Source organism: Diabrotica undecimpunctata, chromosome 3, assembly GCF_040954645.1.
Source record: "Diabrotica undecimpunctata isolate CICGRU chromosome 3, icDiaUnde3, whole genome shotgun sequence".
Taxonomy (NCBI): Eukaryota; Metazoa; Arthropoda; class Insecta; order Coleoptera; family Chrysomelidae; genus Diabrotica; species Diabrotica undecimpunctata.
In genome coordinates this window covers 12,837,513-12,851,862 of record NC_092805.1, presented here as the reverse complement: position 1 = coordinate 12,851,862, position 14,350 = coordinate 12,837,513, and the positions used below count along the sequence as shown (strand labels likewise).

Genomic DNA, 14,350 nt, shown 5'->3' with positions numbered 1-14,350 from the left:
TTTTAGGAGTCCATATAGTTTTAAGGAGTCCTTTTAAGAGTACTTTCTGTTTTAGGTGACAGATAAGCGTTTTTTCTTTTTTAAAAAAGTCTAATACCATTAATTATGCCAATAACTGCACTGTATATGTTTATAATCTAAAAAATAATAAAAAAGCCTCATCTCAGCAATGAAATTTTAAGTCAAAACCGTTTAAAACTCAAATGTCCACACACAGTATTTGTGATTATGAATGCACACTACTTGACATGATGTAATGCTGACTAGAAATGGTGGATAGGTCGATGTTGCCAACATGAAAATTTTTGTTGATAAAAATTATTAATTCTAACAAGTGCAAATTTTTAATGCTTGACCTAACAATTTAGTTAGGTACTGTAACCTATACATTAGTCACAAAAGACTTATTGGGTTGAGCGCTGCAGTATAGACCCGTTCCCCCAGTTTGACAAAGAAAAATGACGCATAGTAGTCCCTGCATCTCTTTTTAATGGGTGGGGTTTATTACCTACGTGACCTTCCCACTACCAAACTCAAGTAAGGTAGTAACTTAAATGAGGCCATTATTTGCGAAACTCGCTAAACGAGTTAAAATTTCGAAAATTATTTTTTTTTGGTGGGTTTATCTCAATTTTAAATAGGAATCGAATGATATAATCAGAATTTCCCATAACTCGTTCTTTAGTAATTACTATATAAATGGGAATAATCCGCTTCGGAAATCGTTCCAAAAAAAATAATTTTTTTTTTTTTTGAGAACGATACTTTAACTTTTAATTGTGACTTATTCCCATTTAAATAGTAATTACATTAAAATGCCACAAGAAACTAGGTTCAAAACAATATTAAGAAACTCGTTCTTTAGCATACAAACGCTCTCGAGAAAATTACAGTTATTTGCAAAACTCGCTGTTTGCTTTAACACCAATGAAATTTGCCGGTTGGATCACGTGACGAACACGCTACTACAACTAACAGCAGTGTCGAAGAAACAAATTTTCAGTAGTTTATAATTATCCAAGTGATTAATCAGTTGTATTTTTGCGAATTAGGAACAGTTTTTTTTTTATTTTCAAGGAGTTAGTAAGTGAAAATGGTTGTTTTGTTAAACCTAGTCCAAAGGGAAAAGGACGCAAAAAAGTTCTTCAGTCAGTAACATATAAAAGGAAGGTGGGTAAACTTGATAGGTGAGTTCTTCATATTAAAATTTATGATTTTAGAATTCTGCCACAATCATTTGATTTTTTATGCAGTTTCACTTGTTTTTCGCGTTTTAACGTTGAGTAGAGCTACAGAAAAGTTTATTAAAAAAATTGTATTGTTACAGAAATACACCAAAAGCATTGCCGGTCTTTCCAACTTGTGGTCGTAACGGACGACCCAGATTGCCGTATTATTGTACCACACTCACGATGAAGCAAGTGATTTTCATGCCTACCTTTATCAGTCAAAAGATAAAAATAAACAAGACCTTCTGATATTGGCTTGTACTAAGGGACATAAACCAAAAAAAAGTCTAATCATGCTGCAGTGTCGATAAAGTACCATGTACGTTTGAGTGAGATTAAGATGATTAGAGTATGTGCCAAGCCGTTTCTAGAAATCACAAATTTAAGCAAGGGCCGCATACAAAGAATTGTAAGAAATTTTGTTATCACTTGGGGAGCTACCCAGGGAACGTAGAGGTGGTAATACAGTGGGTCCAAAAAGAATAAAAAAAGAAATTGCATCAAAAAATTTATAGAATCCATAACATGTACAGAGTCTCGTTACTGTAGAAGCAAGACAAGCGTTAAGGTCTACTTGCCACAAGACTTAAATTTTAAGAAACTTTTTGACCATTATCTTCGAAGAGTGCCTCAGCCTATGCATGTAAAGCTTAGTTATTTTCGAAAGTATGTGAATGTTTACTACAACATCGCTTTTGGAACTCCGCTGACTGACTGTTGCTCCACTTGCTGGAGAACAAAGGAGCAGTTAAACGTAGCAACTCCTTTTGCTGTTTGGCAAAAGTTAGCCACTGAGCATCGTGTTCATGTCGTAAAAGCAAAGGCTTTTTTCAAACTCCTTAATAATCCAAAACCCAACACAACTTACCTTTCGTTCGACTGCCAAAAAAACTTGCCCTGCCCAGACTGCCTGATCAAGCAGCATATTTCAGCCAGCAAATAAACTAGAATAATTTTACAATTGTTGCTAGAACTTCTACTGATAAACTAAGACCAAAAAATGTGTTTTCTTAGGTGTTAACAGAAATTGACACTCGAAAAGATTCTAATACAATAGCGCCAGCTTTGCAACATGCTCTAAAGAATTTTGATTTTGCTGTCAACATTCCACTGTATGGAAAATCGTTATGGATTGGGATGTGTTTGATTAGAAAAAAACACAAACAAAACGAGTTATTAAGCTGCTTAGTTCATGGCACTTTGAATTTAATCAGGCAAAGCGGTTTATTTTTTACAAAAAAGGCAAAAATGTTCTAGTCCAACGTCAACCCAATTACCAAATTGACGTTGGAAAAGCTAAAAGCGTTTGTAAGAAAAATTTTTCTCTTTCTTCAATGGCTCCTAAGAAATTACCACTGGGAAAAGATTTAAAGCGGGATAATGGAACTAATAATAGTCTCATTTCCAAACACTATGGAGTATATTGGAAGAGCCTTCTTGACCTAAATTTTTACAAAGAACACTTGAAGATAGATTCTACCTCACCAGAAGAAACCGTTGATGGTTTGGAAAATTTCCAAAATGCAGAAAATGACTGTTTTTTCATTTGAGCATGACTGCTTGAGACTGCTTTTGTTTGTAATTATTTTATATAATATATAAATATTTTTTATTTGCAAAACTGGTTATTTACTACTTTACACCAAATAGATCAGACGATTGAGCGCTTCGTTATTCCTGGTATAACTAGAAATGAGATGGTTGTTGCTAGAAGATTGCGTATCGGTCACACCAGATCTACACATGGTCACCTAATGAATTCTACACCTAAGCCAATCTGTCACTATTGCCAATCTCCACTAAGCGTTCTACACATCCTTGTGGACTGCCCTCATTACAATAAACGACGCCAAGAACTGGGCATGAAGGGCGATATCACAGATATATTATTGAACCAGAGCCAAGTCATCACAGCTATCCAGTTCCTGAAGCTAGAAAACTTACTAAATAATATATAACTATAGTATATTATATTATGTAATTGTACCTTATATATAATTGTATCCACGGTGCCTCGTGCTAATGGCCGAAGCTGTCACAAGCACGTTAAATTAAATAAAAAAAAAATAAAAATAAACATTTTTTTTTCTAAAATCTGTAAATATTTTAGGCTAGAAACTTCTAATTTCTATTGCTAAAAATTTTAAGCAACCTTAATAAAATTCTTTATGCTGTGAGCTAAACACTACTCGGCCGTTAATCGTGTTTTTTAATTTCCCAAAAAATGACTTTCGAGCAGTCAAACTTTGCAGCAAGTTTTGCAAATAATGGCCTCAAATATAATTTGTATATTTGACCGAACAAGTCTATTTTTTAGCTACTCAGTATTGGTTCTGCTTTTTCTGATAATGGACAATCAGGGTTCTAATCTTCCACTCAGTTTGTGCTTTTCTCCATTGGCCTTCTAGTTTTTCCGAAAATCGTAATAAACAGTTTTTTCTCCTTAAAAACTTATCTCTTTCTACTTCTCGACCTCAGATCGCTTTAAATAATTTCTTTTTCCAATTGGTTCCATCGTCTTACTATTTTTGTGGACTCAAAAATTATCCACCCTGGCCTATGAAGCATATTTTGGTTGAAATAATTTGCCTCCATTGCCTCCACAGTAAATATAACTTACCCTCTATAACTATTTGTTTTCCAATTTATGTAGAAATATTAATTTTTAACAATATATATTTAAAACACACAGTTATAATGAATATTATATTTTCAATGCTACACAATAGCAATATTGTCTCTATATTTGAAACTTTATTTCATGCCGCGATTGAGTTTGAACATATATTTCAGTTAAATAAAAAACGTGGTTCAATTATTCTTTGTCACATTGCAAATGCGAACAATTTTATTTATTTAAAAGAGATTTTCGTTCAGCGCGTTGCATCTTTTTTAATTTACTTTGTTAAATGCAATACTTTATTTTGTTGTTTATTCAGCTGGTTTATAACCACATTTATTGTTATTATTTTTCATTAATTTATAAAAACATAATTGTAATAATTATTTAGATATTCACGACAAAAAATGCGTTACTCAATAAATAATCCATTTGGATTTAATTCCCTTTCCAGGTTTTTTAACTTTCCTTCTAAAAATAGTGGGCGTACATACTTTTTAGGTATTGTTCTCATTGTAGATACAATGATACCTTATTAGACTAGGCGGGATCTGTAGAAATTCAGACCATAATGGACATTTTCCATAGGAAGCTATTTTTTGCCAAAATTCCTTCAGGATGTGCCCAATATCGATAATTACGATATGCGCCAGTCGCAAACCCTGTGCTAAATTTTTTATTTAACAAAATCTGAAAACAATTGAAAATTTCTCGTTTTTTTGCTCCTATTTTCGTTTATAATTCGGAAAATATTGATCCTAGAGAAAAAATTATAACAAGTTAAAAGTTTCGTTATTCAATTTTACACAATATTTCGTTAGCTAGAAATTGAAAATTTAATGTTTATTATTGAAAAAATAGCAATAATTGGAAAAAAAAAGTACAAAAAAATTAAGTTAATACTTTAAATGTTTTCGACTTTCTAAACTTGACTTACAAGCTCCACATTCCGCCTAAAAAAACTTTTTAATATGTTTAAAACGTGTGCTAAATTTTGTTAAGATCGGTCGGATACGTTTTGCATAATAATTTTGCAATCCAGCCTACTGAAAAAAAATCGCAAATTTTCAAATTTATAGTAGGCTCTAAATAAGGCTCTCAGATAGTTGCAAATTTTTTTGCATATAAAGGAAGACTCAAGCTTTCAAACGCTTTTTGTAAAATTCAAATCGGTTTACTAGGAGAGCCTAGAAATTTTTTAAAAGTTTTAAACATTTTTTAGGCTTATAAACAAATTGAATAACTTTACGAGCTTTAAACATATCCTTCCAAAAAAGAAAAGTTAATTTATAAAAAAAAAAGTTTTTTTCGTTCGCCTTTGTTTTAACAATTTAAATTATTTATTAACAATTTATAAATACATATTTGTTTACTAAAAGTAACAATTTACTTCAATGTATAAATTGCAAGCTCAAAAAAAATGCATGAAGAAAAAATGCAATTACTTGTTTAACATACAATTGTTTATTGCAAATTTCCCAATTAGCAATTAAAAATGTTATTTGAAAATATGATATTTGAAATCCTTGTCGTCCGAGACATCGATTCAAAAAAAAAGAGCAAAATTGGTTAACAAGAAGCCAAGATAATGCAATTTTTAGCGCGCGCTATGATTTTGAACTCGCCGATTCACATTTAGAGTGAAATTCCCCCACCACCACCTCTCATGCATTCCGAGCGACAGTTTACCCGAAAACGGTTTTTTATTTGTCTTTTTTATGAATGTTGGCATGAAGCGCATTACGTAAAACTTTTCATATAAAAAGTACTTGACAAGACGAGGGTATTTGTTTAAAACGAGCCCTCTATCACTTATGGTTACACGGCAAATGTATGCCAACTTTGACCTTCAATATCTCGGCAACCAGTAAGCCGAATGTATCTTTTGTTTTTAAAGAAGCGACTTTTCATGTTCTGTAAGTGTATAAATTTTGAAATTGATATGTTTAAAGCTCGTAAAGTTATTCAATTTGTTTATAAGCCTAATATATATAAAAAAAATTTAAAACTTTAAAAAAATTTCTAGGCTCTCATAGTGAACCGATTTGAATTTTACAAAAAGCGTTTGAAAGTTTGAGCCTTCCTTTATACGTTAAAAAAGTTACAACTATCTGAGGGCCTTATTTAGGGCCTACTATAAATTTGAAAATTTGCGATTTTTTTCCAGTAGGCTTGATTGCAAAATTATTATGCAAAAACCTATCCGATCGATCTTAACAAAATTAAGCACACGTTTTAAATATATTAAAAGGTTTTTCTAGGCGGAATATGGAGCCTGTAAGTCAAGTTTAGAAAATCGAAAACATTTAAAGGATTAACTTCATTTTTTTGTACTTTTTTTTCCAATTATTGCTATGTTTTCAACAATAAACATTAAATTTTCAATTTCTAGCTAACGAAATATTGTGTAAAATTGAATAGCGAAACTTTTAACTTCTTTTAATTTTTTCTCTAGGATCAATATTTTCCGAATTATAAACGAAAATAGGAGCAAAAAAAATGAGAAATTTTCAATTGTTTTCAGATTTTGTAAAATAAAAAATTTAGCACAGGGTTTGCGACTGGCGCATATCGTGATTATCGATATTGGGCACATCCTGAAGGGATTCCAGCTAAAAAATAGCTTCCTATGGAAAATGTCCAATCCAAAACAGATCCCGCCTAGACTATATGTATTCTTTTTAAATAGATATTGAAAAGAAGCATTTAGCTATATTTGAACATGATTGTATAGTTAATGATTGTAAAAATACTTACCGGTCCTTAATCCAATAATATCAAAAGTGAAATCTGTACAAAAGCTCCTCCGTCTATTGTAAAATATATCCAAAAATCAAGGTAAATTTGTTTTGTACTTGGTATTTATCGGTTTTTTAAATCATTTCTTGGAGTCCGAATACAACAATTGAAATGTTTTTTGACGGCCTGGAGCATGATACCACGTGTATGTTGTAGTTCGCATAGATGTGTTGGATAATTTACTTATTGCTAAGTAAAGTCGGCTTCATTGTCTTTACAAAAACTTGCCTATTATATCCGAACGCCTTCAGTAACTTGGCTCGGGATCGAGAGCCGGTCCCACAAAAGAAATTTTTTTTACTAAAAATTCCTATCTCTGCCAAAATCACGACCTATGAATTTTTACCCTCAGTAAATCAACGCTCTTACAACTGGGTCATTAAGGTAGTTTTAAAAGTGGCATTATTTTGTGACCATTTTAAATAAAATTTTGGTAATAACAACAATATTTTGTTTAAAATTATATTGGTAAATAATATATATTACAACCATTTTTAGGGAGTGATCATCAATAAACCAAGACCGCCACTTAAACGAAGCAATGACAATAATTCAAAGCAAAACACCAATCCCCAGATACGAATCCAAGTAGAAGACACATCTAAGAATGAAGCACGTCATCCTCCCCTTTCAAGAAAAACCAAAACTAGGCATCAAAGTCTAGGAGACGCTACCAATAGTTCAGATCCTCCAAAGCGCAACAAACTAACGGAACAGTCCAAGTCGTTAGATAGCAGCAACCCATCTACTTCTGAACGAAGAAGATCTAGAGCTAGGTAAGTTGGATTTTTTATAATCTTTAATAGTTTTTGTTTGTCCTGTAAATAATAATAAATCATCTGCATTAAGGTTAAACAGTTTTGTTGGAGAGATAATTTTGCTCCTTAGTTTTAGCTCTTCTCTGTTACTTGCCCTTAAAGTTTGCATTTTTTTTTCTCTAGTAACCTTTGTTTCAGTTTCCTTAGTTTCTTTAGCAGCAACAGTTGCTTTAATGCTTATATCGTCTTGTCTACAAAGCTTTAAAGTTAAAAAATACTATATGGATTTCTCTGTTACATTCCCAAAAGTTTTATAGAAATTGTTTGTTAGATTACTATTCAATCATTTTCTTTAATTTACTACTTAAAGATATTATTTAACTATTAATTAAAGTAATTTTCGTATTTATTTGTTATCCACAGATCTAAATCCAGAGACGATGATTTACCACCAGCTCCTCCACCACCCAATTGCTCACCGAGGAACTCGAACGGTAGATCACCCCTGGAACGTTTGTCCAAAGACGAACTCGTACTCCTATGGAGAAGTTCTGAATCAGAACTAAGAAGCCATCTGCTGAAGGCGCTTCGCGGTAAAGAAGAACCTTCGGACCCGCCTTGAAGAAAGTAAAGAGGAAATCTTACTTTCTGTGACATTTGGAGCCACTTGTGGCAGACAAATTTAAAAAATGCGTTTTTTATGATCATCGACCATCATCATCAGCATCTTTTAAGACGAGTCATCATTAGAAAAACCAAATAATACATTTTGGAAGTCGTTTAATCTTTGGGCATGGAGAAACGCGCATTGCGGTGGTGCCTAAGGATGACTAAACGGCCTTATAGAATTGTAGAGTGATATAAAAATTGACCACTAAGTGTTATTAGAAGCCTTGTAGTCTAAGCCCTTTATGAAAAAAATACTACATTTTATGATGAAGTACTGTATCCATAAAATTACTAAGATCGTTATAAAAGTAATCGACTTTTATTTTTTGGAGATCATTTCTAAAAACAATACAGTTACAGAAGCTTAAATTTGAGATGTGTTCAATTTAATTAGATAAATTACACCATATCAAATAAATCGGTATAAAAGTTGAGTTTCTATATAGACACTGTTGTCTCTCTAGATGTTTATATTGGTTTCTATCTTCAGCTGTTTTAAGTAGCTTACAGAATGAGTAGTCTGTTGAATGTCAGATTTGGTCAGTCCATCGAGTCAGTAACTCTCACCTGATTTTCCTTCCTAAAACGTTTTCTAAAATAAAACAATCACCAAATAATTAGCTATCGATAGTGTATGGTCTCGTTTTATTACTCTTCTTCTTCTTTTTCCTTTATATAATAAATTTTCGATAACGTTATTTAATAAAGGAAAAGGGCAAATTGGCACGAAAAAGGAAATTCACGATCCTGCCAATCTATTTGCTCTGTGTACTTGTTCTCTTACTTCTGTTTCAACTACTTTATAGCTGGACATTGTATTACTTTATTTTCGTTATTTTTAACTTCCAGTTTACATCGTAGGGGAGACAGATGTACCTTGGACCACTTCTTGCTTAAAATTTTTTAATTCTTAGTTTTAACTAAGAAGAATCCAGAAAAGCTTAAAAAAATACAAAATTAATTTTGTGTCAAATGGTCTATGGTGCACGATGCTCATATGCCTTGTGAAAGGCATCTAATACCTTGAGCCAAGTACAAAACAACAAAGAATACTAATAAAAAATGCACTCAGTTTTCAAAAATATTTTGATTATTTAAAGCATATTTTTATTAAGTACAAACATAAAGGTTTTATGGTTTAAGTTCATCTTAACAACAATATAAGCATCTTCTTCTTTACCAACACTGTGATCATTAATCGTTGATACCAAGGATAACTCTTGAAAATCAGATGAGTTAGTCGACGTTCATCTTTTTACTTTTTTTGTTTGTTTTTTTCTGTCTATGTACTCTTTTCTCAGTAGGATTTTTTAAATATGTCCCTAGATTTCGTGTTACTTTTTCCACTATATTGATTTCCTTCTTTGACTTTTCTTTCTTTTATTTTAATTCTTTGGTTGCATTTTTCTGTTATTTCAGTGGCAATAATGGTTCTTTCTGGTTTTCTACGTTGCTTCTTCCTCTTACGCTCCTCGGTCTTGCCTTAAAGTAGTACTTCAGGGCTTAGAAATCTATTCATTTTTTCCTTGTTAGCCATTAGTGTTGCAAAAGGATTTGAAGATGAAGACGTAGCAGGTTTAAAAACAGTTAGTGCCTCAGAAACTGAAGAAAAAGACGCAAGCTCTGAAGAACTCAAAGGTAACAGCATTGGAGAAACTGAAGACAGATGTGAAAAAGTCAAAGACATATCTTCTAAATAAGTTAATGACCAGTATCTAAGGAAATAGAAATGACTCAGCTAGAAGCGTTTGAGGGTTTATTAGTCACGTAAGAAAATAAATAATGATCATCAGTAAAAATTTTCTCATTGAAAGGAAACATTTCTGATTTACGGAAGCCAGATAAGATGTTGTTTGGTGTGAAATATTTTTTGTTAGCAGTACCTAAAACCTCGGCTACACTGTAAATATCAAAGGTTTTTCTTTTATTGCTTAAAAGCCGTCGTTCAGCAGCTAGATTTTAATATGTTTGCAATGAATCCCAGACTGATAGGTTCAAGGGTTGTAGCCTGTGTGACGTGTGAGGAGAGAAAGTCACATTTACAATACCTTGATCAGATGCTTTGTCAAGAACCGCTGGAAAGAGATTGTCTCATCGACCAAGTATTAATAGTAAACGCTCGCCTTTAGATGTTTTGACTTCATAAAATGGTTAAAAACTTCCAGAAGGACTCTTCGTTTGACAAACCCGATTAATTTACTGTGTAAAAGCATTTTTTTTGGTACACAAAACAGCATTCTTTTTTTAAAATGAACCCATGGAAATATCGTCATGGAAGGTAATGAATTACCAATTGCTTTTACCGCAGCAATAACCATATTCTGCTGATATAGCACTACATATTTCTTTAATATGTTTATTTGTTCAACTAATCACGTTTTATGATTACCAATAATAGATTTTGCATAAATATGTTCAAAATTTCTATGACCAAAAACGCGATGAGTCGCTAAATAAAGATATATTATAGATAAAAAAATACAATTGGTTACATTAGCCTTCTTAATATATTTGTATAATATGGAAACTTTTGCTCTTTTTCGAGAAGACTGGTCTGAAATCTCTTGATTACTTATCGAACTTTTTTCTTTTAACCAACTTAATAATAAAGCTTAAACCTAGCAGATGAGCGACAAGAATTACGTTCAGGAAGGTCATGTACAGATGAAATACTGGTCATAACGATGCTTGATCAAGCATTCCTATATTTGATCGACTTGAAAAAAACATTTTACCGGTTGTTACATGACACATCCTGTATAAAAAGTTATTATTTCAAAAAATGCGCAACTAAAATACCAACCGACATGTCCGAGCGTTTTTCTGCATACGCCACCATTTAGTTATTATAGAATTTATTCCTACTATTAACCTACTATTAAATCTAAAAGCCTAACACCAACATCAAAGATTAGAATATATAAAACGGTGATTAGACCGGTGCTCATGTATGGGTGTGAGACGTAGACCCTGACCAAAGAAACTGAAAGAAAACTTAGATGGTTTGAGAGGAAAATCATCAGAACAATCTTTGGGCCTTATCACGACATTAATAGCAACCAATACCGAATGAGAACAAATGCTAAGGTCAAGCAGATATATAGAGCGAGCAATATAGTCCAAAAGATTAAATCCCAACGTCTAAGATGTCCATAGACTCCATGTCCATAGACTCCATAATAACGGCTCTGCCAAGTTAATATGGGAGGAAGCCCCCATAGGAAGAAGGCCCTTAGAACGTTCACGAATGCGGTGGAGAGACAATATATAGTCAGATCTAAGAGCAATGGGGCTGCCCACTGACCCAACTATTATGGACGACCGTTCAAGATCTAAGCAAGTTGTGCAATCAGCCAAAACTTACCCCGGGTTGTAGTGCTACGAGAAGAAGAAGGAATAATTCACTCCATTTTACTGTTCCACTCAGTATATCGGAGAATACTTAAGATCTCGTGGACTGACGGAGTTACAAATGAGGAGGTCCTTAAAATTATGAATATGAACCGAGAGGTACTGGCCACTATCACATCTCGAAAGGTACAAAGGTATCTTCGGACATATTATGTGAAATGAATCCAGATATGCTCTGCTTCAAGCCATCCTGAAAGGAAAAATATTTGGAAAACGAGGTCCGGGAAGAAGAAGAGCATCTTGGTTAAAGAACCTCAGAATTTGGTTCAATACAACATCTGTGCAGCTTTTCCGCGCTGTTACAGATAAGATAATGATTGCCATGATGATCGCCAACATTCGTAACGGATAGGTACATCAAGAAAAAGAAGACTCAGTATATTCTCAACAATTAAAAAAAAATGACACGAATACCCACTTTACACGCACTACTTATAACTGTTGATATTGAACGACAATACTGTCAAATAAATTAAACAGTATAATTGTTAAACAATTTTAAAAACGAATAAATGAGTTAGTTGATGATAAAAATACTTAACAATGAAAGAAACTACACATCCAGTATTATAGTTAAACAATACCAAACTAATACCATACAATACGACCAAAATCATAAATCAGTATTTAAAAAATACCTCGTATGTTAGTTCTTTAGAAGATTTTAGAGACGAACTGTTTATTATTAACAAAAGTGTTGCTAACATAGTATTTCCTACATAAAATGTGGTATTTTTTGATAAAAAATTGGTCATAAGTGCTTAGACTATTATCTTTGTAGGCTATAAATGCCTAATCGCCTTTTAACTAGGACTGGTTCTAGAATTCATTCAAATTTTTGTGTTGAGAATTTTTCTTTTACAAATTTCGGACTTGTTTTTTTTTTTAATGTGAAATACATAAAATCTACTTGAAAAACATAGTAAAACATAGAAAAACTAATTAATGAAAAAAATAGTTGAGTTAATTGAGTCTTAATTTCTTATTGATTTCATCTCATTGGTTCAGCTATAGTCCTGTCTATACACTAATAAAAACTACTTTAATAAAGTAGAAATTCTTTTTATTAAAGAAACCAATGACTCTTTGAGTCAGCTGTAATGTTTTTGCATGCCTGATTGACTACAAGAAGGCTTTCGATAGACTCAGGCATGAACAAATGATGGAAGTGCTGAAGAGGACAGGGATTGACTAAAAAGACTTAAAAATAATAGCTAACCTGTATTGGAATCAATCAGCGGTACTCCGAATAGATGGAGAATATACAGATCAGGTCAAAATCTTAAGGGGAGCGAGACAGGGGTGCATAATTTCACCACTGATATTCAATCTGTACTCGGAGCACATTTTTGAAGAGGCTCTAAAAGATCTTGATGAAGGCATCTCAATACATGGAGTCAAGCTCAATAACTTGCGGTATGCAGATGGTACAATAGTGTTTTCCAATATCATAGAAGGGCTGCAAAACTTAATGAACAAAATAACGGAAACAAGTAAATAATACCGTCCTCTTAATACTACAACTAGGCAACTCGAAATGTTGCGATTTTGAGTTATCTACCGTCACCTATACAATTTTTCACGCTCTTTTTAAAACTACAAATAGGTAAGTTCCATGTCCATACATGAGAATCCAATTACACAGTAATAGTTATGTCATGGAGTCCGAAAAAAAATTAGTGCTTAAAGTGGTCATATTGAAATATCTAAAAGTGCAGCTGACAACGCCAAAAAATTTCCGCTGCAGCAAGTATTTAATTTGACATACCTAATTGTGGGTCCGGGTAACACGTGTTATGCATTGCCTCTTCCGGATATTCTTTAAGATAGCTATTTGTGCACTGGTTCATAGCATACGTTGTGAGTGTCATTGTCGCTTTATTTTTCGTGATATTTTGTGACACAAAAGTAAAAAACCATTTTATTATATTTACCCAAAAATTCTAATAGAATCCAGGTTTGTACAATCATATTTATCAATACCCTGGGAATTCGAAAAGGAATTCTAGACATAGCTATGAAAAAGAGAACTGAAGAAAACACGACTTCGGGAAAGGTAGACAATCGGGAAAAACATACAAAAAAGTTCACGTCACTTGCTATCCTGGCAAGGGTAAAAAAACATATTGAGAATTTCTATGTAGTCAGTTCACATTATTACCGTTCAAAAACACAACAGAAATATGTATCCTCAGAACATTACTTTTATGTATTCGTTATACAAGAAACAATGCAGTGAGAATAATCAAACAGCTAACTCTGCCATTTATAGAAAGATATTTTCAGAGGAATATAACCTTGGCTTCTACCGACCTCGTAAAGACCGAGGCGGGGTTTGTATGGCCTACAACTCCCCTTAAGCGATAAAGAATCTATGCAAACCGAATATCTCGCTCACATAGCAGCCAAAAACAGAGCCTGTGATGTAACGAGAATAAGTAGACAGTTGGCAGAAAATTCTAACGGTACACTCATAAGTTGCAATTTTGATCTTTAACAAGTGCTTTTGGTACCAAACGACCCAACGAATAACGCTGTTTTTTACAATCAAAGATTAAAAGTATTTAACTTCACCATTTATAATACAGTCTCTAAACAGGCTGATTGCTTCATGTGGACAAAGGTCAAAGGAAAACGAGGCAGCTGTAAGATTGCCAGTTACTTATACCAATAGTTTGAATCTTTGCCGGAACGAGTAACTCAGGTTCAGTGTTTTAGTGATAGATGTGGTGGACAAAATTTAAATAAAAACGTCGCTAGTATGTGCTTAACAGCTGTTCAAAATATTCTACATTTGGAAAGCATTGAACTAAATTTCTTAATTTCCGATCATAGTGAAATTGAGTGTGACTCCATTTTAACAG

General features: G+C 32.9%; 1 protein-coding gene across 1 annotated transcript in view; it reads left to right on the top strand.

The window, feature by feature from the left end:
• The window catches only part of LOC140436452 (uncharacterized), a 508,405-nt gene extending 499,956 nt beyond the window's left edge, over positions 1–8,449 (top strand). Inside the window, exons 17-18 of the mRNA XM_072525289.1 lie at positions 7,147–7,424; positions 7,830–8,449. Of these exons, the coding sequence (XP_072381390.1) occupies positions 7,147–7,424; positions 7,830–8,028 (477 nt within the window). The 3' untranslated portion in view covers positions 8,029–8,449. The remainder of the gene's footprint in view (positions 1–7,146; positions 7,425–7,829) is intronic.
• Positions 8,450–14,350: the final 5,901 nt, after the last annotated feature.